General features: G+C 43.9%; 4 protein-coding genes and 1 long non-coding RNA gene across 6 annotated transcripts in view; 3 read left to right on the top strand and 2 right to left on the bottom strand.

The window, feature by feature from the left end:
- The first annotated feature begins 1,372 nt into the window (after positions 1-1,372).
- Positions 1,373-5,945, top strand: LOC101782483 (serine carboxypeptidase 1). Of its 2 annotated transcripts, XM_004975214.3 has the most exons (13): positions 1,377-1,610; positions 1,724-1,946; positions 2,449-2,571; positions 2,665-2,767; positions 2,853-2,890; positions 2,984-3,085; positions 3,219-3,299; positions 3,403-3,642; positions 3,859-3,924; positions 4,043-4,164; positions 4,805-4,918; positions 5,262-5,307; positions 5,557-5,945. In XM_004975214.3, the coding sequence occupies exons 1-13, from the start codon at positions 1,459-1,461 to the stop codon at positions 5,638-5,640; spliced, it is 1,494 nt and encodes a 497-aa protein (XP_004975271.1). In that variant the 5' UTR covers positions 1,377-1,458; the 3' UTR covers positions 5,641-5,945. The 2 variants fall into 2 exon arrangements, with proteins under 2 accessions (XP_022684040.1, XP_004975271.1); XM_022828305.1 differs by having other exon boundaries at positions 1,373-1,610; positions 2,853-3,085.
- Positions 5,946-6,946: 1,001 nt separating this feature from the next.
- LOC101782888 (serine carboxypeptidase 1) lies at positions 6,947-11,343 on the top strand. Its single transcript, XM_004975216.2, has 13 exons — positions 6,947-7,194; positions 7,318-7,540; positions 7,918-8,040; positions 8,131-8,233; positions 8,331-8,368; positions 8,471-8,572; positions 8,764-8,844; positions 8,920-9,159; positions 9,459-9,524; positions 9,632-9,753; positions 10,296-10,409; positions 10,746-10,791; positions 10,992-11,343. Exons 1-13 carry the CDS (start codon positions 7,055-7,057, stop codon positions 11,073-11,075), a joined length of 1,482 nt encoding a protein of 493 aa, XP_004975273.1. The 5' UTR covers positions 6,947-7,054; the 3' UTR covers positions 11,076-11,343.
- A 154-nt stretch (positions 11,344-11,497) lies between these two features.
- On the bottom strand, positions 11,498-17,139 carry LOC101783702 (FACT complex subunit SPT16). The gene is made up of 2 exons (XM_004975217.2): positions 16,936-17,139; positions 11,498-15,093 (listed from the first exon to the last, which is right to left on the bottom strand). The coding sequence occupies exon 2, from the start codon at positions 15,059-15,061 to the stop codon at positions 11,897-11,899; it is 3,165 nt and encodes a 1,054-aa protein (XP_004975274.1). The 5' UTR covers positions 15,062-15,093; positions 16,936-17,139; the 3' UTR covers positions 11,498-11,896.
- Positions 17,140-20,958: 3,819 nt separating this feature from the next.
- Positions 20,959-22,046, top strand: LOC111257880. The gene is made up of 2 exons (XR_002678478.1): positions 20,959-21,395; positions 21,806-22,046. It is a non-coding gene; the product is annotated as an uncharacterized LOC111257880 (long non-coding RNA).
- The window catches only part of LOC101762653, a 3,306-nt gene continuing 1,438 nt past the window's right edge, over positions 20,975-22,842 (bottom strand). Inside the window, exons 3-4 of the mRNA XM_012847190.3 lie at positions 21,811-21,885; positions 20,975-21,729 (exon numbers count right to left, since the gene is read on the bottom strand). Coding sequence (XP_012702644.3) covers positions 21,202-21,729; positions 21,811-21,885 — 603 coding nt within the window. The 3' untranslated portion in view covers positions 20,975-21,201. The remainder of the gene's footprint in view (positions 21,730-21,810; positions 21,886-22,842) is intronic.

Raw genomic sequence — 22,842 nt, 5'->3', positions numbered from 1 at the left:
ATACAAATATTTTAGTATCACTTATTTTTAAGTGAACAAGTTTAGGTGCGGTATATGTTTAAGTGTTGTGTAAGCGAGTTAAACAAGTTTGTGTGATATGAGTTTAAGTAAACATAACAAGTTGAAGTGTAATTTATTTATGATGTACATCTTAGCGAACTTAACAAGGCATAAACACTTAAACACATAGAGAGAATTCCTTATATGACATCGAAACAAATTTTGATTCTCTATATAACACTAGAAAAGTTTACCTCCCTTATTTGATTACACAACACTAAGAAAATTGCATATTTAACAAGTATTTTCTTGACGGAATGAAACTAGTACTTAACAAGTATTTTCTTTGCCACCAACTACAAAAAAAATTGCATATTTGCTTAACAAGTATTTTCTTTGCCACCAACTACCAAAAAAAATTGCATATTTGCTTGACGGTTTATATATATAGTTAACCCCCCAAGCAAATTGCATACTCGTGTGGCGGTTTAATCCAACGGCCATGAAAATTGCACATTTCACTAGTGGTTTCGCCGAGCCGTCAAGAATCACATTTTTTTTGGCAGTTTTATTATTTTGGCCACCAAAAGTATTATTTATGTTTGGAGTAGTGCAAGATCTTTCCGGCTATCGTATGATTCTAATAGAATTGATCTGAATCAGGATTCTAACACCCTTGGATTTCTACTTCACTGCTGCTCTTTGTTCATCTCACTTTGCACGTGCTGCGCGCGGATCCCCTCGATGTTGCTAGCGGTGACAGCATATATATATAAAAAAAAACAAAAGAAACCCGCGACGGCAGATTTCAAATCTGCCATCCGCTAACCAGTTGCCATATTGCTACTGTGTAACCAAAGCTCACCTGCGCTTCCCCGATTGAAGCCAAGAATTTTTTTTACATCACACAGTACAGACGTAACGAAGACATTCGTAAGTAGGCACGCTCACTCACCCCTATAATGGAACACATGTACATCCTTATTTATCATCCGAAAGATTAGGTAGTAAATCTTTTGACGCTGCAAATCTATTTCTTAATTTTAATAAATAAATACCATGAAATCCCACAACAACAAGACGTGTATTCCAAGCTTCACAAAAATTTCTTAAAACAAATAACATATGCGTGTAGCTATATATGTACTAGTGAGAAATGGCATGTATGTGTAGTGATCTTTGTCTTTTCCCTTCGCTGTTTGTCAAAAAGTGAAGCAGCGACGTGGAGTTTTTTTTTTATGAAATTCAAAAAGTGAGCACAAGCAGCACGAGATGCTGAATGCTGCGATCTGCAAATCGCACAGCCTTCTTGCTTAAAAAGCTGGAAAACCTGCTACGGCACGAGCCGAGATCCGGTTCCAACAATACAAAATTTGTAACGACGAATGATGTTGCCTCCCAACTGCTGCGCCACTAGCTACTCCGTCCGAGCTGCTAGTCAGCCATCGCCCCAAACCAATGGCCTCGTCTCCCTTCTTCTTCCTGCTCCTCCTCGTCGTCGCCGTGGCCTCGCTCCTCTGCCCGCCCGCCGCCGCCGCGCCCGAGGAGCACCTCGTCACCGGCCTCCCCGGCTTCCATGGCGCCAACTTCCCCTCCAAGCACTACGCCGGGTGGGTGACCACTTGCTTGTCCAGATTCATGGCGCTGCCGGCGATCGCCGTCGCTTCTGTATCTTTCTTGATTGATTGCTGATCATGTTCTTGGGCGCGCTTCGTGTGTGCAGGTACGTGACGGTGGACGAGGCCAGCGAGCGGAGCCTCTTCTACTACCTGGCGCTCTCCGAGCGCGACCCGGCCGCCGACCCCGTCGTGCTCTGGCTCAACGGCGGGCCGGGATGCTCCAGCTTCGACGGCTTCGTCTACGGGAACGGGCCCTTCAACTTCGAGCCCGGGACCAAGCCCGGTGGCCTGCCCAAGCTGAGACTCAACCCCTACAGCTGGTCAAAGGTACGGAGTATAGTGGTAACCAATCTCATTCTCATGGATCTTGGTATGAACTGCCTGCAATTCAACTCCCTGATGGTTTAATTTCTTGGTTCAACAAAGTGTAGTGGTTCTGCAGATTATTCTTTAAGATTAATTCATTGTTTCTTGATGTCATCATCAGGACCTGCGCACCCTATAATTCATATATCCTACTTAAGCACAGTTAACGATGATGACGATGAAGATAGTGATATAATAAGATACTGTGGATTTAATCACAAAGTTTTTTTTCCACTGGAGGGAGGATTTTTGCACATGTATGCCACTAGCAGTTGCATCTTCTAATACATGTGTTGATGTCTTCGAGAAAATACAATGTGTTGTTTGGAAAATGTGTCTCCCTTCGAATGATTAAATAAATAAGGAAATAAGTTTCGCAGTTGATTTTGGTGGCTAATCTGCTATTTGATCTTTCACTACCTGTGTTCCCTCCGTTTGCCAATCCAATCGATCATGGGAATAGGTCTCAAACATCATGTACCTCGACTCTCCAGCTGGTGTGGGGATGTCCTACTCCTTGAACAAGTCGGATTACACGACAGGTGACCTCAAAACCGCAGCCGATGCGCACAAGTTCCTTTTGAAGGTCTGATCTGCTTAACTAGAACTCTACTACCATATATCAGCCAATTCATCTGCAGAACCTGGTGTCTCATTTTATGCAGTAATGTTGTTGCAGTGGTTCGAGTTATACCCTGAGTTTCAGTCGAACCCGTTCTACATTTCCGGGGAGTCATACGCAGGGGTTTATATCCCCACAATCACCGATGAAGTTGTTAAAGGTTAGCATTGTGACTAGCAAAGAGGTATATCACAAAAATATCTAAGATCATACAAAGTCTTACCTTCATGTTCATGTCATGGCAGGTATCCAGAAAGGTGTGAAGCCAAGAATTAATTTCAAGGTTATACATTTAATTGCCATTTCCATTGTACTACGGTGCACGGTAAATCCTTTATGTGTGACTTACAGTCAGGAGCTTACAAAATTTGTTCAGGGCTATCTCATTGGCAATCCAGGAACTGATGTAGACTATGATTTCAATTCCTTTGTGCCATTTGCGCATGGAATGGGCCTCATCTCAAATGACATGTATGAGGTCTGTGGTTCAGCTCTTATGCTAATACTTTTCATACACTCTTATAGTAGAATCTACCCTACAACCGCTGAGATTTACATACTAATCAGATTTGAAAATAAAATTTGCCCGCGATATGCTTTAATTGTTTCAGGATGTCAAAGCCACTTGCCACGGTACATTCTGGGGCAACGTCGATAGTAAGTGCCAAGAGAAGATTGATAGTGTGCACTGGGTAATATCTCTGGTCTTGAACATAAAAATCTACAGCACATGCACGCTAGCTCTTGATGGTTTCAAGGTTCTTTCCTCTTTTTTTCTTTTGGGGTCATTTACAGGAACTGAAAGATCTGAACAAGTACAACATCCTTGAACCTTGCTACCATCGTCCTGACATCCAAGAGGTAGAGTTCGCCAACAGCAGCTTGCCGTTGAGCTTTAGAAGGCTGGGAGAGACCGACAGGCCATTACCGGTTAGGAAGCGTATGGCTGGGCGTTCATGGCCACTCCGTCTTGCTCTGAAGGATGGGCACGTTCCGATGTGGCCAGGCCTTGGTGGTAGATCACTTCCCTGCACGGTACGCAAACATGGCCGTGATGCCGTCATATTTTTCGTCAAATGCAAGAAGAAACTCTGAAACCGATTGCTCTGAAAAATTCCAATTCATATGACAGTAGTCACAGTTGATTGTGTTTCTTTTTTATTTTTCTTGAGTTATGGTACTTTAGTTCATCTTTGGAAACTGTGTTTGGCCCTCGTTTTTGTTCCATTTGACATTTGCTTGTACTTGTAGAATGATGAAATTGCTACTACGTGGCTTGATGACGAAGGCGTCCGAGCTGCAATTCATGCCAAATCGGTATGACATATAGTATGGGAAAATGAGTAAAAATTCCCAATTGAGTTAACCCTAAAGTCAGCACTAATCTTCTCTTCTTTGTGGAAAACTAATTCATGTAAAATGGCACGTCGATCAGAAAAGCCTAATTGGATCATGGGAACTGTATACCGCAAGAATAGACTTCACTCACGATACTGGAACAATGGTGCTCTATCACAAGAAATTCACAGCCTTGGGATATCGCGTTCTAATTTACAGGTACAGAGCCAATTAATCCAGTCATTTGGGAATGTCAAATATGAGTAGTTTATAGAGTTTATGTAGCAAGGGCGACTCTCCATTAGGACTGGAGCATACTCTCGATATCCTGAAGATTTCACATTTGGAGTGGAAAACAAAGAAGTAATGGTTTCATATTTTATTTGTTGAATTTAGAATTTTCAATTCAACGCAAAGGAGGTGAATGTAAAAATTTTATGGAAACATAATTTCATCGGGAACTAAGTGCCAATTATAAATACTCGGCATAGTTACATAATACCATAATACGTGGCGTAGTAAGCATCCATTTTACCCAAAAAAAAGGTAAACATCCATTTAGCATTAGAAATGTGATCCTTTCTGCTATTTGTTTGTATTAAAGGTTCCATGTACCTCATAAATTTGGGTTCAGTATACTATTGTGCTTGCTTTGGAGGCAGTAACTATTTACGGGTTTAAGAATATCGTTCTTGTAACATCCTGAAGGCTAGTAGTGCTGTAAACATATACCTAACAAGATGAATGCATAATAACCTTTAAGTTGGCACAGTAACTCTTGGTTCCTTTGCACAGAGCAATACAACTTGCTACCAATATATGTGACAATGTTAATCTGCGTCATGTGTTCGTGTTGTAGCGGAGACCATGACCTGTGTATTCCTTATCCTGGAACTGAAGCATGGGTAAAATCAATAGGCTATCAAACTGTTGATAGATGGCGGCCATGGTACTTTGGAGGCCAAGTTGCCGGGTATGGTGTCCTCTTTCCTTTTCTCGCATGGTTGCCATCAAATTAATCACAAGATCTTCTAAATACATGTAGGAATTATTGGAATAATTTAAATGTCATTTCCTGTTCTTGGCAATCCTTCTTTTAAAATACAAGTCGATGAAACCTCACCACCTGCAGAATTCAAAAAATATCTTTTAAATGCAATTTGTGATTAAAAATGTTTGTTTTAAAGTTGCACTACTGAGTAATGACTAGCCTTTCCTCGCAAAAGAAAATGTTTGGGAATTAACTCTGATGAACGTCTTTTGGTGGAATCATAATTCCCTGAAGTTTGATCCTAATTTAATTTGTACCATTGCAGATATACGCAAGGATATGATCACAATCTCACCTTCCTCACTATAAAGGTAAGAAACTCTAGTTCCTTTAGCTCTCCTCGCATATGAAAATGAATTTGACATATGAACCTTGTTTTCCTGAATACCATTTTTAACTAAAATTTGGCGGCTAGTTATTTAAATTACGACCTTGCCTGGATGAGATCTCAACATGGCATCGATCAGTTGCGCTCTTTCCTTGGAATGACCTCGGTAAATTATCTCTTGCAATGCAGTTTAAACATTTTTGTTTTTCACATGGTGGTGGCAACATTTCAGGGAGCCGGGCATGCTGTCCCCGAGTACAAGCCCAAGGAGGCGTTCGCGTTCTACAGTCGCTGGCTGGCAGGAGAGAAGTTCTAAGAAAACCAGGATCATTGCAGATTTTACTAGCCATCAATTTTATTTTGTATAATAGCGGTGTCCGATGCGTGCCTTGTTGATTTTGCTCATCGAAAATTGTTGCTTATTTGGTGAAACGGCGCAGAGCAATTGCTGGCAGATCCAATAAGAAAGTAGGGCTTCTGTAGCATCAGCCCTGCCGTGGCATCAATTCTCCCCATTGTAATTCCCTTCATGCACAGCTGAATAAATTATTTTGGGGAAATCTCCACCTGTTAATGTGGTGGTGGACGCTTAAGGGTATGATTCCATTGATCATGATTTAATTCCTAATGGCTGTAATTTAATATTCTACTATCTAAAAAGAATAATTTACATGGACACAAATGTTTTTTTATCCTTTTTATGAAAAATCCAAATTACTCCCCCCAAATACTTCAAAAAAAGGTATGGTTAAAGTTTGAATATCGCCTAGATTATTTTTTAGTTCAATTTACTCTCATAATTATGTCAATTTGTTCAATTTATTTTTTTCTCCACACGCAAAATTAAAGTTTTAGTTAAATATTGCATGACAATAGTATGCATTATATCATGTTTTAGAATATGTTATGATTTTTTTTCTCCCTTATTTTGATAGGATGGTATATATAATAATAAATTATATATCTGGTGCCACAGAAACAGTATAATTTTTTATAATGCTTCACTATCCTTTGTAGCGTGGAGAAGTACCTTTGATAAGGAAATGAAACTAGTCACTCTAAAAGTTAAACCAGTCCTCCGTGACAAGATTAGTATTTGGCTGAGTAGTCTCTTATGATCCTCTTTTCTCCTTTTGTGCTTACTGCCTATGTAATCCGCCTGTATATAAACCAATTTTTATGTTCATATATATATATATATAGCCTATGTAATCCGCCTGTATATAAACCAATTTTTATGTTCATATATATATATATATATGTATATGTATATATATAAAAGGTAGAGGACTCCACGCTGATTCGCCTAAAAAACTAATAAATTATATAATTATAAAAAGTAATGATGAAAATCAATAATATATTTTTATATGATGTCAACTATTATCCTGTGAATTTTAACTTAAAGCTCCATTTGTATATGTATAAAAAAAGAAATAGGAGACTAATAATAATAAGTAGTTTATATAAGAAATCAAACCAACCGCATCCTCTGCACATGATTCTAATCCAACATCACCTGACACGTGGGACCCATCCCGCTGCCCAGTGGGTCCCAACCTCACCAAATCCGTGGAGCCGTCACTCCGTCGCCAACGAACGAGACTGCGACTGCGAGAGCACCCATCGCTACTGCTTATTTGGCTGTGCCTCCTCTCCTCTGCCTCCCACCTTTGCCGCCGAGAGGCCGAGCTGCTTCCGGCGCTGCCACGAGCGAGCACATCTTCTCCATGGCCTCCCCCTTCCCTCTCCTCTTCTTCCTCGTGGCGGCGGCGCTCCTCCGCACGCCCGCCGCCGCCGCGCCCGAGGAGCACCTCGTCACCGGCCTCCCCGGATTCCACGGCGACTTCCCCTCCAACCACTACTCCGGGTAATCATCAAATTCAAATACTAATCTCATCTCCCATGCCGCCATCGACCCGATCATCAGTTAGTTTCAGCTGCTGGCTCTTGACGTACGATCCTGTGCTCTTGCCGTTCGTGCGCGTTGCAGGTACGTGACGGTGGACGAGGCCAGCGGGCGGAGCCTCTTCTACTACCTGGCTCTCTCCGAGCGCGACCCGGCCGCCGACCCCGTCGTGCTCTGGCTCAACGGCGGGCCCGGATGCTCCAGCTTCGACGGCTTCGTCTACGAGAACGGGCCCTTCAACTTCGAGCCCGGGACCAAGCCCGGCGGCCTGCCCAGGCTGCAGCTCAACCCCTACAGCTGGTCCAAGGTAAAGCTGCTGCTGCTGCAACGCCTTTCTTTTAACTTCTCCAGAGCCTACTCCCCTGATTTCTTCATTCTACCATAGGAGTTGGGTGCACCTTTTGTCCTGAGTAGGTGCATGACAAACATTGTTATACTCGTTTTATAAACAAAGTGATTATTGTTGTTTGTTGGAATCTTCGTCCTAAACCGTAGCTTTACCAAAAGGCACCACCAATACTTGCTTGGTTGCACATTTCTGCCGTTTCTTGATACATCTTCTAGTAATACTTGTTTATATACCTTTTGGCAAAAGTATAGGTTCACAATTTTCACATGTTATACTTCTCATGAGTAGGTGCACTTAATTTTGTGGCCAATTCTGACAAATTTCTAATTGAATAGGTCTCGAACATCATGTACCTGGACTCTCCTGCTGGTGTCGGGATGTCGTACTCGTTGAACAAATCGGACTATACAACAGGCGACCTGAAAACTGCAGCTGATGCACACAAGTTCCTTCTGAAGGTGCTCTGCTTCAGTGACTCTAGTTGTAGCTTTGCCATCTATCAGGCACTTTGTGTGTGCAACACGATGCTGATTAACGTACTGCTGCAGTGGTTTGAAATATACCCAGAGTTTCAGTCGAACCCATTCTATATTTCCGGGGAATCCTACGCGGGGGTTTATATTCCAACACTTGCTGATGAAGTTGTCAAAGGTTGCCACTGACTCATAAAGATACAGAGCACGTACGTACTGGGCATATAACTAAGATCACCCAAAGTTTTACATCTCTTATGCTTATATGCTAACAGGGATAGAGAAAGGAGTGGAGCCAAGAATCAGTTTCAAGGTTATTCCTTTCCTTCAGACTCATTGTGTTGTTTCCATTGCACACCTGTATGCAGCAAATTTATGAATGAGTTACAAACAAGAGTTTACAATATCTATTCAGGGCTATCTGATTGGCAATGGATTCACTGATGTCGACTATGACTTCAATTCCTTTGTGCCATTTGCACATGGGATGGGCCTCATCTCAACTGACATGTTCGAGGTCGGTGATTCAACTCTAAATCTACTTTCATTTCCAAGAACTATTACTTAGAGTAGAATCTACCTTTGTGATCATCTTGGTAAAGGATGACCAAAGTCCAAAGATGCAGATGCAGGTATATTGGCGCCACTGGTAGTTTCATTTCTGACCACATAGCAAACTAAAAACGACACGATATGCTTTGCTTTCAGGATGTCAAAGCTAGTTGCCATGGTACGTTCTTTGGCGACGTAGACAACCTGTGCCAAGAGAAGATAGAAAGAGTTCACTGGGTAATGTACTAGTGTCGACCACATATGTGCCATCTCGTGGGCTCTGTAGTGAGGATCCATTTCTTGTATCTGCAGGAACTGAAAGACCTGAACAAGTACAATATCCTTGCACCTTGCTACCATCATCCTGAAATCCAACAGGTAGAATTCGCTAACAGCAGCTTGCCGTTGAGCTTTAGAAGGCTGGGAGAGACCAACAGACCATTTCCAGTGAGGAAGCGTATGGCAGGGCGTTCATGGCCCCTCCGTCTTGCTCTGAGGGGTGGACACGTTCCGATGTGGCCAGGGCTTGGTGGTAGATCACTTCCATGCACGGTATGAAAATTAGGATGACGTCGGTGCTACTGTCACTGTGTCTCATTTTCCTCCTGCATAAAGCGAAGCTTACAATTGGTACTCTAGTTCTGCTTCAAATAGCAGTAGTTCAATTGTCAATAAGATCACAACATTTTTCAGGCTTCCACTATCTTAGTTGCTAATTTCTTCTATATGGCAGTCAGTATGGTTGATTGTATTTGTCATTAATTTTGCACAACTTTGGTTCTTAGTTGATCTTTGGACAACTATTATTGGGCCCTTTTTTCATTCCAATTGAGATTTGCTTGTACTTGTAGAGTGATGAACTTGCTACTGCATGGCTGGATGATGAAGATGTCAGAGCAGCAATTCATGCCAAACCGGTACGATGGTGTGTAAGGAATTAGAAGTTCCATTTGAAAGTAACCCTTAAAGTCAGTACTAACCTGCTCTTCTTTGGGGAATTGTGTCAACAAATTCGACACATTAGAAAAGCTTAATTGGGTCATGGGAACTGTATACAGCAAGAATAGACTACACGCATGATACAGGAACAATGGTGAGCTATCATAAAAAGTTTACAGCCCTTGGATACCGCGTGTTAATTTACAGGTACAGAACCAGTTAATTCATCTTTCAGGAATGTTAACTATGAGTAATTTAAAATTTCAAACAAAGAGCAAACAAATTGGGGGCTACAGTGGAATAGTTTTGGTTGGTTGTTGGCGAAATCTTCTCTGGTTAGGAATTGAGTATAAGCCAACCAAAGGAGAATTCATATTTAATTTGAACTGAGCACAAGTCTCATGTTTTATCTATTGAGTTTCTAATTTCACCTCAAACCAAATGAGGTGATTGTAATAAAAAGTAAAAATACCACACATTGTTGAATGCTCGGTACTACTAAATTTCACTGTAATATTTCACAACAGCAATGTACCACTAAGGATAGTTGGCCTAGTAGCATTCCTTCAGCACCAAAATGTGATCCTATATGATAGGGCTTTTTAAGGTGAAGCTTCTGATTTAACAACCTATAAGCTAATGGTGAACACTGAAGCATACGCCTTAGAGAAACTGACAAATGATATAATAGAAACACATCCAATAACTTATAAGACTATATCTCACAATGTGTGGGCTTTATGTTGCAGTGGAGACCATGATCTGTGCATCCCTTTCCCTGGAACTGAAGCATGGGTGCGGTCAATAGGATACCAAGTTGTCGATAGATGGCGGCCATGGTACTTTGGAGATCAAGTCGCTGGGTATGGTGTTCTCAATCCTTTCTTTGCCTTGTTGCCTTGGAATAAAAAGATCCTACAGTATATGAATAACCAGTGACATTTAAAAGTTCTCCAGCAACTTGGCCCTGCGGAACAATAAGTCAATGAATAGTGGCCATGAGTCGTGAGACTTCAGGAATAATTTGTTGATTAAAGATACTTAGGTGCATGTTAAAAGTTTCACCAAAGCTAGCTCTCCTTGAGTTGGAAACAATTGAAAAGAATATGTCTGTTTGGACTTATTTTCATTGGCTTCACTTTTTGGAGGAATCAACATTCCCTAAAGTTTGATCCCAACTTAAATTGTACCATTTGCAGATATGCGGAAGGTTATGATCACAATCTCACCTTCCTCACAATAAAGGTACAGTTCCATCCCCTCCTATACATTTGCCATTTCAGACTAGTATTTTGTTGCGTACCATTTCAACTCAAATTCAATGGTTCAGTATTGAATTTTCCTAACCTGAATGAGGATGTCAACGAATTTTCCATGGGCCGAACTCGTGAATTCTCTTGCAAACCTGGTTTGAATCTTTTAACGTGGCAGTGGCAACATTTCAGGGAGCCGGGCACGCTGTCCCCGAGTACAAGCCCAAGGAGTCGCTCGCGTTCTACAGTCGCTGGCTGGCAGGAGAGAAGTTCTGAACTGATCCGGTCGGCGTTGCAGCAGAAAACTTGCAGGCCCATTTCCTCTCTCCTGGAAAAACGCGGTCCGATTCAGATGCATGCCATAGTTCCTTTTTCTTCCTCGAAAATTTATGATGCAATGGCTCAGTGCAAAATGTACACGAAATCAAAAGATACTGTTTGCATGGGTAACGACTGAGATATGTCCCCTCAGTTCAGGAGATGATATACTCAAACAATCTTCGTGCGAATTGTGAAATTCAAATGCTTGCCCAGTTGCCCCTTCGAACAGCACCTCACAGGTTCCCTTGAAAATTGCACGCTCATCGAAGCAGCTGAAAAACACTTCCAGGTTGCACTGATGCACACAGAATCCAGAAAAACGCACGGCTTGTTCAACCAAGATGAAACCCCCAACAAAAGAGCATGGGAAATTCAAATGCTGCTGCTTCCAACAAAACTCCATTAGACCAGCACTGCCATGTAGGGATAATGTACCAAAAAGGTTGAACTGCAAGCACAAAAAAATATTATACAAGCTGGAGCCTACTACCAGGAAAACATTACATCAATGAGGATATTACACCAATCGATCAACTCGGATCTGCTTTCCCCAATGACGCAAGCAAGTTTAATGTTCATGTCATCCACTATGATCCAAGTTAACCAGAGTTCAGCTGTCATTTTTTACCTAAATGGACTAAGCTACTGCAGAGATAGATAGTACCAAGATAATCTAAAGATAACAAAAGACACTCCTACAGACATGCCGCCTCCTCAAACAAAGGAGGTTCACGAAGCAGCCACGCCACGCCACCGTAGCAACTGGCAGGCACCGTTCACCTGAACTTCGGCTTCTTGGATGGCGGACCTCCCTTGAAGCTGCTGCGCTCCGGTGCACGCGACTTGCCAAAGCTCTTCGCCTTGCGGCGCCTCCGCTCCTCCTCGCTGTCTGACTCAGCGCCGTGTTCACGGTCTGCGTTACTTGCCTCGCGCTCCAGCTCCTCCCAGGTCTTGCCCTTCTCCTCCTCTGAGTCATCATCGGACTCTTCATCATCATCATCAGATTCCACCAAGGACTCGCTGTCAGAGTCATCATCCTCTGACTCGGACTCAGGCTCAGCATCAGAAGGCTCATAACCCTGGTCTGACTCCTCTGTCTCCTCTGTCTCGGAGTCGCTCGCCTCCATGTTCAGGAACTCCCAGCCACCGTCATCAATGAACTTCTGAGGATCATCAATGATAGTTTTCAGGATCGGACGCCAGTTCAGATTCAGCCTGCTCTCATAGTACTTCAGGTCAGTTGTGTCCAGCCACTCCTTTATTGCATCGAGAGATGTCGAAGGGATGGAATCTATGCGGAGAACATCCTTCTTGAAGTCCTTGAACACAATAGCCATGTCAAAGTTCTTTGTTCCAAAGCCCACCCTCTCCAGGTTAACGATCTCTATCTCACTCAGGCTCACCACAAGGAAGGGGGTCTCAATCAGCTCCACCAAACAAGTAGAAGTTGGAATTATAAAAGCAGAAGCCTTATAAGGAACCCCATGAAACCCAAGCTCTCTCAATGGGACATCAAACTCCAGATCGAGCCCCTTGAACTGTGGCTGTGACCAGTGATCATTAACCTTGTTCACAAAGTTCTGGAAATCCATGTTTATTCTGTTCTTCCGATCCCTCTCACGTTGCTCTTCTTCAATCTCATCAGGATCAAGCGCTGATCTCCTACTGCCACCAAGAGTCTGTACAACATCCATCACTTCAACATAAAACTGGACATCCTTTGTCTTCTTGTTTCCAACCATGATATGGTTGTGCAAATGGAAATGAAGGAGAGTAATCATTTCTTTCTCTGCAGGCTGGAAAAAGGCATGCTTTATATTACCATACATGATGTCCACACGCTCATCAGCCCTTGAAGTAGAATATCTGAAACCATTGAAATGTGCCTCAAGATTTCCTGTGAGCTTCCTCCCACGGCCACCAAATGCAGGTCGTATCCACACATCAGAAAGTCTCATCATCTTCATTCTGTTGTTTCCCACCTGAAGCTTCTCCTGAGTAACAAGGGTTGCCCTTTCAGCTCTCTCTGACTCCCTTGATGCAACTTGCCTCCTCAACGTTTTGATCTGCTGAACAACTTCACTGCTATGCCGTGGGTCTTTCGAGCGAAATGTAATTTCTTTCAAGTAGATGGCACCTTGAGAATTCAGCTTGCTATCATTTGAGAACGGCATGCCAGGCACATTGAAGAAGATGCGGATAGTGCAGGTACGGTTGTCCTGGTGGCTTGTCACACTCTTCACAGTAGAAACATGGAAAGGTACAATGCTGCCATAAATAGGTAAGAGGACAGCTTCATTCTTCTGATCCACTTGTATCACCAACTCTCTCACAAATGGAACATCATTAACATTCTTGTATGCAACAAGCTCATTTGAAGCCCTTGCAGGACCACGTCCTTCACCAGAACCAGAACCACCCCCAGCAAGCCTTCTAGCAGTCTCTTCATTCTTTTGACGAGCAAGTTCAGCCTGGTGCTGTCTCCTTTGTTCTTCCTTGGACATCTCCTGGTTGTCCGACCTGAGAGTTGCCTTGGTTGGCACGACGTCAACAGGCTTTGACACCACCTTTGCCACAGGAACATCCTCCTCATCTTCATTGAATGAATAGGCAACATCCTTAACAGCCTTGGAGCAAGGTGCTGTCAAGATCTCATTTCCTTTTTCAGTTACTAAGACTGTATCAGCTAACAACAGTGAAAACTGCTTTGTCTTTTCACTGGTGGTTTCTGCCTGGACATTATGCAAACCAAGAGAAATATTAAAAATCATTCCCTGTTTTATCCGACGATCATTCTTGGCATTCAGATTTAAGCCAGATTCTCGGAATTCAAGGCCTATTCCAGTTCCAGCTGACTTTGTTAAATTGGGAAGTAGTTCAGGAGCATCTCTCTCAATCACCTTCACTGCAGCTTGATAAACCGCACTCATCTGATTGCCTGGTTTCACTGCCTCTATAGCAGCTTCATGAGCTTTCAGAAGGGTCTCATATGCTTTACTCTGCGTAGGGATAGCATCTATCAGATATGTCCGGGCAACATTTGAACAATAGCTTGAATATTTGGACCCAAGTGCACAGATGATAACACTTGCTGAATCATAATAGAGATAGTCATCATTGCTAGAGGCGCCAGGCTTGAGATCGTACTTCCCCCCACTCTGAAAGACTGGCGGATAGCAAATATCAACATTATCAGACTTCAACTTCACCTTTACTTTGAGAGGGTCAAGAATGACCTTTTCCGTGTCATCCATCAATGAGGAGTGTGAGACTTTCTTCTCCTCATCAATAACTTTCTCCAACCTTGGAACCACAAAATTTCTGAGTACAGAAGTAGTTAAGTAAGCAGCCTTCTTCACACAAGTGATCTCTGTGGAGTCCTTCACAGAGAAAAGCTCAGAGAAGCCATTTGTCACATCTGTAAGTTGTATAGATGACCCAGATAACTTGTCTGCCCATGTTTCAAGAAGCTTACCCTCAGGTGCCTCTTTTGCAATGTGCCCAACAATTGGATTGCCTGATTTAGACTGATTGCGAACAGCCTGCACTATGTCATCCATCAAGTCAGCACCATCCCCATTCTTAGATTTCACATGCAAGACAATGTCAGCACCAACAGCCTCATTTGCAGCCTTCTTGAGGGTCCCAATCAGATTTGCTTTCTTCTGACTGCACAAGACATGTATTTGCTTGTGCATGAAGACAATTATTGTTTCTGGAAATTCATATCCAAGCAACCAGATATCCAGAGCTGAGGATTTCAAATAACGAAGATCCTCAGAAGGAGGCGGGGTAGCAATGGCAATAGCATCAGAAGAACCCCAAAGATCAGACTTGTGTTCCTTCCAATGGTCATAGAATACCTTCAGCCGCTTACTGAAGTTATCTAGATTGATTGTATATGTTCCAGATCCCCCTTTTGCGTTACCATTATCAGACATCTTTTTCAAGAAGCTAGCATTAACCTAGGCAACTGCAGAAAGAAAGTTGACCAAAGTTAGTCAACTGAAATCATTTGAGAAGATTACAGGATTACTAACATAAGATAATGTTACAAAAGTGTAAGCATAATGAAAATTATTTCAAACAAGGCAAAAACTGTACAGATAAAAAGGATGGAGCAATAATACAGAATGTGAAATTGTCAGTGGTTATGATAAAGAGTTTCTTCCCTAAGATAGGAGAAGATTACAGGATTACTAACATAAGTTAATGTTACAAAAATTTTAAGCATAAAGAAAATTATTTGAAAACAAGGCAAAAACTGTACAGATAAAAAGGATGGAGCAATAATACAGAATGTGAAATTGTCAGTGCTTATGATAAAGAGTTTCTTCCCTAAGAGAGATGCTTGCAAGAAATTTCGACAATCATTGATTAGCTATTGTCATAAGAAGCAATCATGGTCCCAAAAACACTGTAAAAAGACACTCCTTTTTAAAAGTAAACAAGCAGATAACTTCCTAGTCCAAACTTGCAATCTCAAAAGCATATCAACTGTCACAGGTCAGTCTGGACAGGGAATCAGGATCCAAATCCTTAGGAATTTACTTCATCCTACCAGGCCCTAAGTGGATTATGAAACCATGAATCAGTATCCATATGATTGGTCTCGTATCAATCTAATTTTTTGAATAATTAGACATAGAATCCTCTCAACAAAGGCACATACATAATAATACGGAACATTGGGACGCAGCATTCGGATCATTGACTCAACAAATATCAAAAACCATGGTTGAAACAGCATGGCTCTGTAAGAATGGTAGAACAAAACAATGTTTAATGAGTGCAATTACATAATATAATGCTTTGTGGCATTGATGAACTTAATAATCATGTAAAAGACAACAGCCCCATATGTATCGAAAGCTTTAAAACATATTACCCGTATAACATTCATGTTATGAGCATGCATCAAAAGCATATTAACTAATCACGTTGTAGCTGAGATATTCAAATGATAATTATGCTGCTGGGATATTCAAATGACAATTCATACCAATTATTCGAGTGTCGTAACAAATATTCCTAAAAGGGGGCATATTATAAATAACAGCTTACAATATCTGCAACTTGTCCTGCAGTTTCCTTAAAAAGATCCCCCATCTACGTAGTCACTAATCACTAACCTTTAAATGAACCAAACGTGCTACAGATTTCCATCGTAACCGCTACTATAACGCTGCAAGGAAACTCAAAAACAGATGGCACACGTGAGCATGGGCGTGGCCGATAGCTGGAAGAGCGACAAAACTTTCAGTTTCTTTGCAACGGCTTCCGCCACACGAGGCGGCTCCGAATCTGGCGCACACGCTGCTGAGGAATCGGAATCCTGGATCTAATAAGCACGTCCCTGCTCCAGTTAGCCACCCAAACACCCTGGAGAAACACCTACATCTCGAGATTCTCGACCGAAAGTGCATGCCCATGAACCCTAGGGGCAATCATCATCTACAAGACAAAGGGAATTGAGCACTTTTCCCATTTGACATCACCATCCAGGTCGAAGGCAGCTTGTACACACGACCCTACGCCTCAGCCCCGACCTAGGGTTCCTCCAACGAACACCTACGGCCAAGGGGAGGGGGGCCTCCGGCAGAACCCAACCCGAACACCGCACAGAATTCGCATTTCAGACGCAACACCTACCCCCGCAACGCAGCAGGCGAATCCGCGACGGGACGGGGCGGATTGGGGGCACCCATCCGTGGTGTTCCGCCTCGGATTCGCGGGATCACGGCGCCGGAAACACCCCCACATGAGCGGAATCGAACGGGAACGCACGAGCAAGGACGGGCTAGGGTTTCCTTACCCGACGGCGCGAGGATGCGCGCTCCCGGCGGTAGGGGGTAGGGGAGCGTCCACGGGCGGAGGGGCGGGGCGCGCTCGTCGGCGGGGAGGGGAGGGCTCGCCGGCGGAGTCGGGCTCCGGGGCAAGGCAGGCGGGGGGACGCCGGCTCGTCGGGGGTGGCCGCCGCCAGCGGGGAATGGATTTTTGGTTAGGGCTTGGGAGGAGTGACGGCGACTGGGTGGGGAAGGAGTGTTATGGGCAGGGGAGGGACGGGCGGATGGGTGCGCCCCGCGCATCCACCGTTCATCCGGATCCAGCGGCGCCACGCGCCCGCGTCCAGGGCGCGAAGGTTCTACTCGTTCGATGGCTTCCAAATCCCACACGACACGGGAGCAAGTCAGAATGCAAATGTTTTTACTAATAATACGAGAGGACAATATACGCGTTAGACATATGTAACGTGATAATATACATCTAAGGATAGAGCATTGAGCGGAGACTTAGAGAGATGATTGATGTAGTATACCTAAGGGTCTGTTTGGCAACACACTCCTAAACTTTAGTACATGTTACATCAGATGTTTAGATACTAATTAGAAGTATTAAATATAGTATAATTATAAAACTAATTGCACAGATAGAGTCTAATTCGCAAGACGAATCTATTAAGCCTAATTAGTCCATAATTTGACAATATAGTGCTACAGTAACCATTTGCTAATGATGGATTAATTAGGCTTAATAGATTCATCTCGTGAATTAGTATAGGGGTTCTGCAGTTAGTTTTACAATTAGCTCATGTTTAGTCCTCCTAATTAGCGTCCGAACATCCGATGTGACTCTCCTAAAGTTTAGTACCTCGTATCCAAACACCCCCTAACTTAAGATAGTATTTGAGTGGTATAATATAAGAAAAAAATATATCATCATGCATAAAGGAGTACGCACGACATGATGCTACGCGGAGGTGGACAAGCCGGCACTAGTTAGAGGTTGTAGGGGAGATAATGGGGATTAGGGTTTTGAAGGTTCTGGTGAACTCCAGCTACAAAGGGACGTGGTTGCGGAAGCATGTGAGGTCCAACGGTTAGCGGAGCAAGTGGCGGTAGGCATGCGCGCGGAGGCCGCTTGCTAGATGAGAGGTGGGGGAAGAGGGGATGGGTGGTGGCAAAGGCGTGCCTTGTTGGCCTAGACATGAGGTACTGGTGCCAGGTCATTGGGTGTTAGGAGAAGAAAAATGACACCACGGATCACACGCTCCTCTAACGAACAACGTATCCATATGCTAAAATGATAAATGGGGCAATAACGTTCATTACCACCATATCAACCCACATGCAAGGGAGTAGGTGTAGTCCTTCTCTCCTTTGAGTTCGACTCTTAAGATAGAAATTTTGTCCCGTTATGGCTGGGTCACGAAGTCACGCTGAACCTACGATCACTATCTAATACCAACTTGAAAAATAGTAATGGCAAGTAGGGATCTATGTATAGGATATTAAATAGCAGAAAAGAATAAAATTTTATAATGTTTCATGATTAGCTAAGATTATGTAGCATTGTTAAATTACTCTCTGTTCTACTCATGACTGATTAATTATCTCAAGAACACATTATGTACCAGTACGAGATACAAAATCTTGCGTGCAGGTACAAGGATTGGTATGGAGTAACTTTCTCTACATGGTGTGCACGAGGGTGTCCTCTCGTCCTGCAAGGGTTTTGCCTCCACTGCCATCCTTAGGAACAATGACATTTTAAGTAGGCACGGTTGGTAATTCCAAATGATATCTTCTTCCATGAAGACCTTCCTGAAGTAAAAGGAGCAGCCTAGTTAGATTTTAGGATGGATACAACTCAAGGTCAAGCTCAATCATAGATTTTCTTACTGAACTCCTATTGAGCAGCAGATCAGATCCGCCGGTACAACCTCGCTCTCTCACACCAGCAACCCGCCCACCCGCCTGACTCCTGCCGCTGCCACCACCGGCGGCGGCGGCGCCAAAGCCAGCCCCCGCGTCGCGCTCTCTCCCTCCCCTTCCCTCCTCCTCTCTCCCTCTTAACTCCCACTCTGCAAACCCTAGGCGTCACCGGTCGCTGGCCGCCAGTCGCTGCTGGCAGATCCACCTCCCCTAAGTCTAGATCTACACATCCCTAGCGTGGGGTCCCTTCCCCGATGATGACCACTGCGTTCTCCCTATTTTGTCGTCCGGAGGACAGGAGACCGCGCCTGGGAGGCTACCGTCCTCCCGGCGGCCGGACCCGTGTCCCTCCTCTTGCTGCCCCTTCCGTTGCTGCCGGGTGGTGGGCGGGCGGCGAGGGTGGCCGCATCCCTCCCCGGCTGTTCGGTCTATCGGGTGCGCGCCGCCACCATGTGACCGGCCGGGTGGCCACCTGCACCGCCGCCGCGTGACCGGCCGGGTGGTCGCTCGCATCACCCCCCAACCTCTCTGATGGCTGCGCCATCTTCCGTCGACGGGGGACCGGGCAACTGACTATGTGGCAGCATTCTTCAGCTCCTTCGCGCCCGGCGGTCCCTTGCTCCTGGTGGCGGCGACGATTTCTGGGGAGGGAACGGGGTGTAGGCGAAAGCCTTGTGCCTGCTTGCGGGTCAAATGATGGCGACGCCCCCGGGCGCCGCTTCCCTTCTTGAAGGCGTCATTCTTTCCTCCTTTTCCTCCCCTACGACGAGCTTCCAGGTGAAAGCCTTGACCGTGTTGGTCGGACGACGACGGCGCCAGTGGCGTCGCTCCCTCCCTTGAGGCGTCGTCTTGGAAGCTCAGCGGGTTCTTGCTGCCGTCACTGCAGGGATCGTTGCTGAACACCGCTCCCAGTCGTCTTCGGCTAGTCAGGGTCCTCGTGGTGGTCGTCTGTTCTCCATGGGAAGTGTCTTCTTCTGCGTCTGCCTTCGTTTTGATTCATCCACCTCGCCCGGGTTGCTTAGATCCTCGTCGTCTGGCGGATGCTTTGCTGCCCTTTCTTCTCTGGCGGATGCTTTGCTGCCGTCGTTGGTTGCTCCGGGCGAATGCTTTCCCGCTGTTGTTGGTTGTTTCGGGCGGATGCTTTGCCACCGTGGCCGTACTGGTTGGGTGGATGCTTTACCACCGTGGTTGTGCTCGGGTGGATGCTTTGCCGCCGTGATCCTGGTGTTTGGGTGGATGCTTTGCCACCATTGCAGTTCTGAGACCTTTAGCACCCTTGTCAAGGTTGTATCTTTTGGTAGGTTCAGGAGAGTGGCTGTGCCTAGGTTTGTGGGTTCGAATGTGCTTCCTCTTTGTTGCTTCGAGTTGCGTGGTTGTTGTTGTTGTGTTTCTGCAGTGTTTCTCTTTCTTTGATCCTTTTGTGCTCTTGTGATGGTCAAGCTGTGTTTGGCTTCATCGAGATTGTGCTTAATCGAAAGGTGCTAAGGCACTCAAGAAAAAAAAAAGCTCAATCATAGCCTTTGTCCCATGTCCATTTAATATTAGAATCTGTCTCCTTGTCAACTGATTGATATTTTGCTTTTCTATCAATCACCTGTTTCAACCTTAGGATCGAAATCCAACGTCTCTGCATCGATAAGCTGTAGAGCATGTGTATTCTTGTTGGCCCGCATCCTTCTATTGATAGCGTCGATTGATAGATAATCAACATTTCAACCGGTTGACAAGGAGCAAATCTGTTTTTTATATACCGACGGAGGAAAATCTACCAGAATATCTTAGGGTGCGTTTGGTTTTGGGACCATGCGGGTTGGGTTGGAGCCAACCCAGTTTTCTGGGTTGGAGTGAACCCAGTTCTTGTTTGGTTGCAGGGATGGGTTGGACCCAGTTTTTTGTTTGATTATGGGATAAAGTGGGTTGGAGTGGTTCCATCTCTTGTTTGGTTGGAGGATGAGGGTTTCACAATGAATAAGCTCACCTTCTTGGTGAGATTACCCTAGCTGCCATAATTCATCAACAATATAGACATCAACCTGCTACTGCTCACATTCTAGCACTGTTATTCTCTTGTGAAAAATTGCCGTTAATATTAAACCATGGTACTGCTTAATTTAAAAAGAAGAAAGATATTCCAAATGATGGATGAAAATAACAACATATACCAAGTTCAAGCCTTACATACATACACCAAAAGTTCATCAGTCTTGAGCAACGTCAATGGCCAGTGATAGCCTTACATATACCAAGTTCAAGGCAATACAATATCAGCCATCAAGTTGAAGCTTACATAATATAAATTCAGAACTTAGACACTAATTCATGATCAAGTTTTAACAAAAGAAACATCCTACTCATTGAAATCACTCTTACATTCCAGGGAACTTCTCAGCGATGAACATTGTGACCCAATTTAACTTGTGCTCGAATGGCAAGTTATAGAAAGCTTTGCCAATGTGAGGATTGCTCACCAAATGAGCATAGTAGAAGGATATGTGTGCTGAATTAAAACCAGGAAGTTGGTTCAAGACATCAAATAGGTCAGGTGGCAGCTCATTATCAGGTTTAGCTACCATTTTTATGGCAGCGGCAAGGTTCTCACCTACACTTTTGAAGGCGGCAACCAGCCCATCCTCCTCCATTTCAGCTATCTTGGACTTCTTACTAGGTCTACTAGCAGAAGACGTTGCCCCTTGAGTGGTATGCCCCTCACTTGGACCATGCCCAGTAACCTCATCCCCCTCTTCTTGACTTTCACCCTCATCATCCTCTCTACCTAGAGGTGCACTTGAGTCTTTTGCAAAATTTCCAGTAGCCATTGTATTGCCAAATATTGCCGTCATCTCTCTATAGTGCAAGAGGGGCTTGTTCAAGTACTCAGCATCAGACTTGTGATCCTAGACAAGATGGAAAAATATGTTAATATAATCTAACACTTGTGAATGAATCAAGAACTAAGCAAAAGACAGTAAGGTTACCTGGACATGGCCGTTGTAGTGCTCCTCATCTAGTGTAATCATGCAGTTTTCTTCATCAAAGAGGGCACCACTCAACTTCTTCAATCTATTTATCTTTGCATACCTTTTCTGCCATGTTTTCAAATGATTCTTAACTTGCTCACCAGTGATCCTTGTGGTGAACTTCTCATTGATAACCCTAGCACAACCATTAAAAAGGTGCTTCTTAAATCCCTTTGATGTCTTCAAACCAGCAGCCACCAAATCATTTAGGTGAGAGAGCATTAAAGCCGACATTGCTGATGTCCACGTAGCATGCCCACTAGTCCCACCACACCCTTCAGCTACTTCCTCCATGGTTCTGCCACACAAAACCACAATCAGCACGAAAATGTATCCAAAATCAGCACCAAGATGTATCCACAATGTATGTTATCACCAGTTCAAAAACAGCACCAACATGTATCCACAATGTACATTATGACCAACACAAAATCAGCACCAACATGTAGCCCAAATACACATTACCATCACAAATTACATAAAATTCAGCAAGGAACATGTTCATACAAATATTATTCAACATCAACAAAGAAAGGTTTAATATGTTATACAACCGAAAGAAATTCAAGTTTGATACAAATATTAGTTAACATTGTTGTTTTGACGGTCTGCCCACATCTGATCTGCTATTTGTTGCCTGAAATTAACCATGGCAGCATGCTCATGTGTTTGGCCAATGCGTGTGGAAGCATGGTTGTAGCTTGCCCAATTAGTATCCTCTGTGAAGAACTCATCACGCCCATCTTGTATAACCCAATTGTGAATAATGCAACAAGCACAAACAATATCTACTTGTGTTGGAAAAGGAAAGAATGGTGTAGCATCATCAAGAATTTTGAATCTCCTCTTTAGTGCCCCAAATGCTCTCTCTACTGTGACACGTAGTGATGAGTGCCTAAGGTTGAACAATTCCTTCTCATTTTGCACTGGATTACTTCCCCATTCGTTTAAGTGGTACCGAACTCCACGAAAGGGGGGCAAAAATCCTGG

This window comes from Setaria italica, chromosome VII (genome assembly GCF_000263155.2).
Source record: "Setaria italica strain Yugu1 chromosome VII, Setaria_italica_v2.0, whole genome shotgun sequence".
NCBI lineage: Eukaryota > Viridiplantae > Streptophyta > Magnoliopsida > Poales > Poaceae > Setaria > Setaria italica.
The sequence above is the reverse complement of the archived record's forward strand: the minus strand, read 5'-3'. Positions and strand labels throughout refer to the sequence as shown.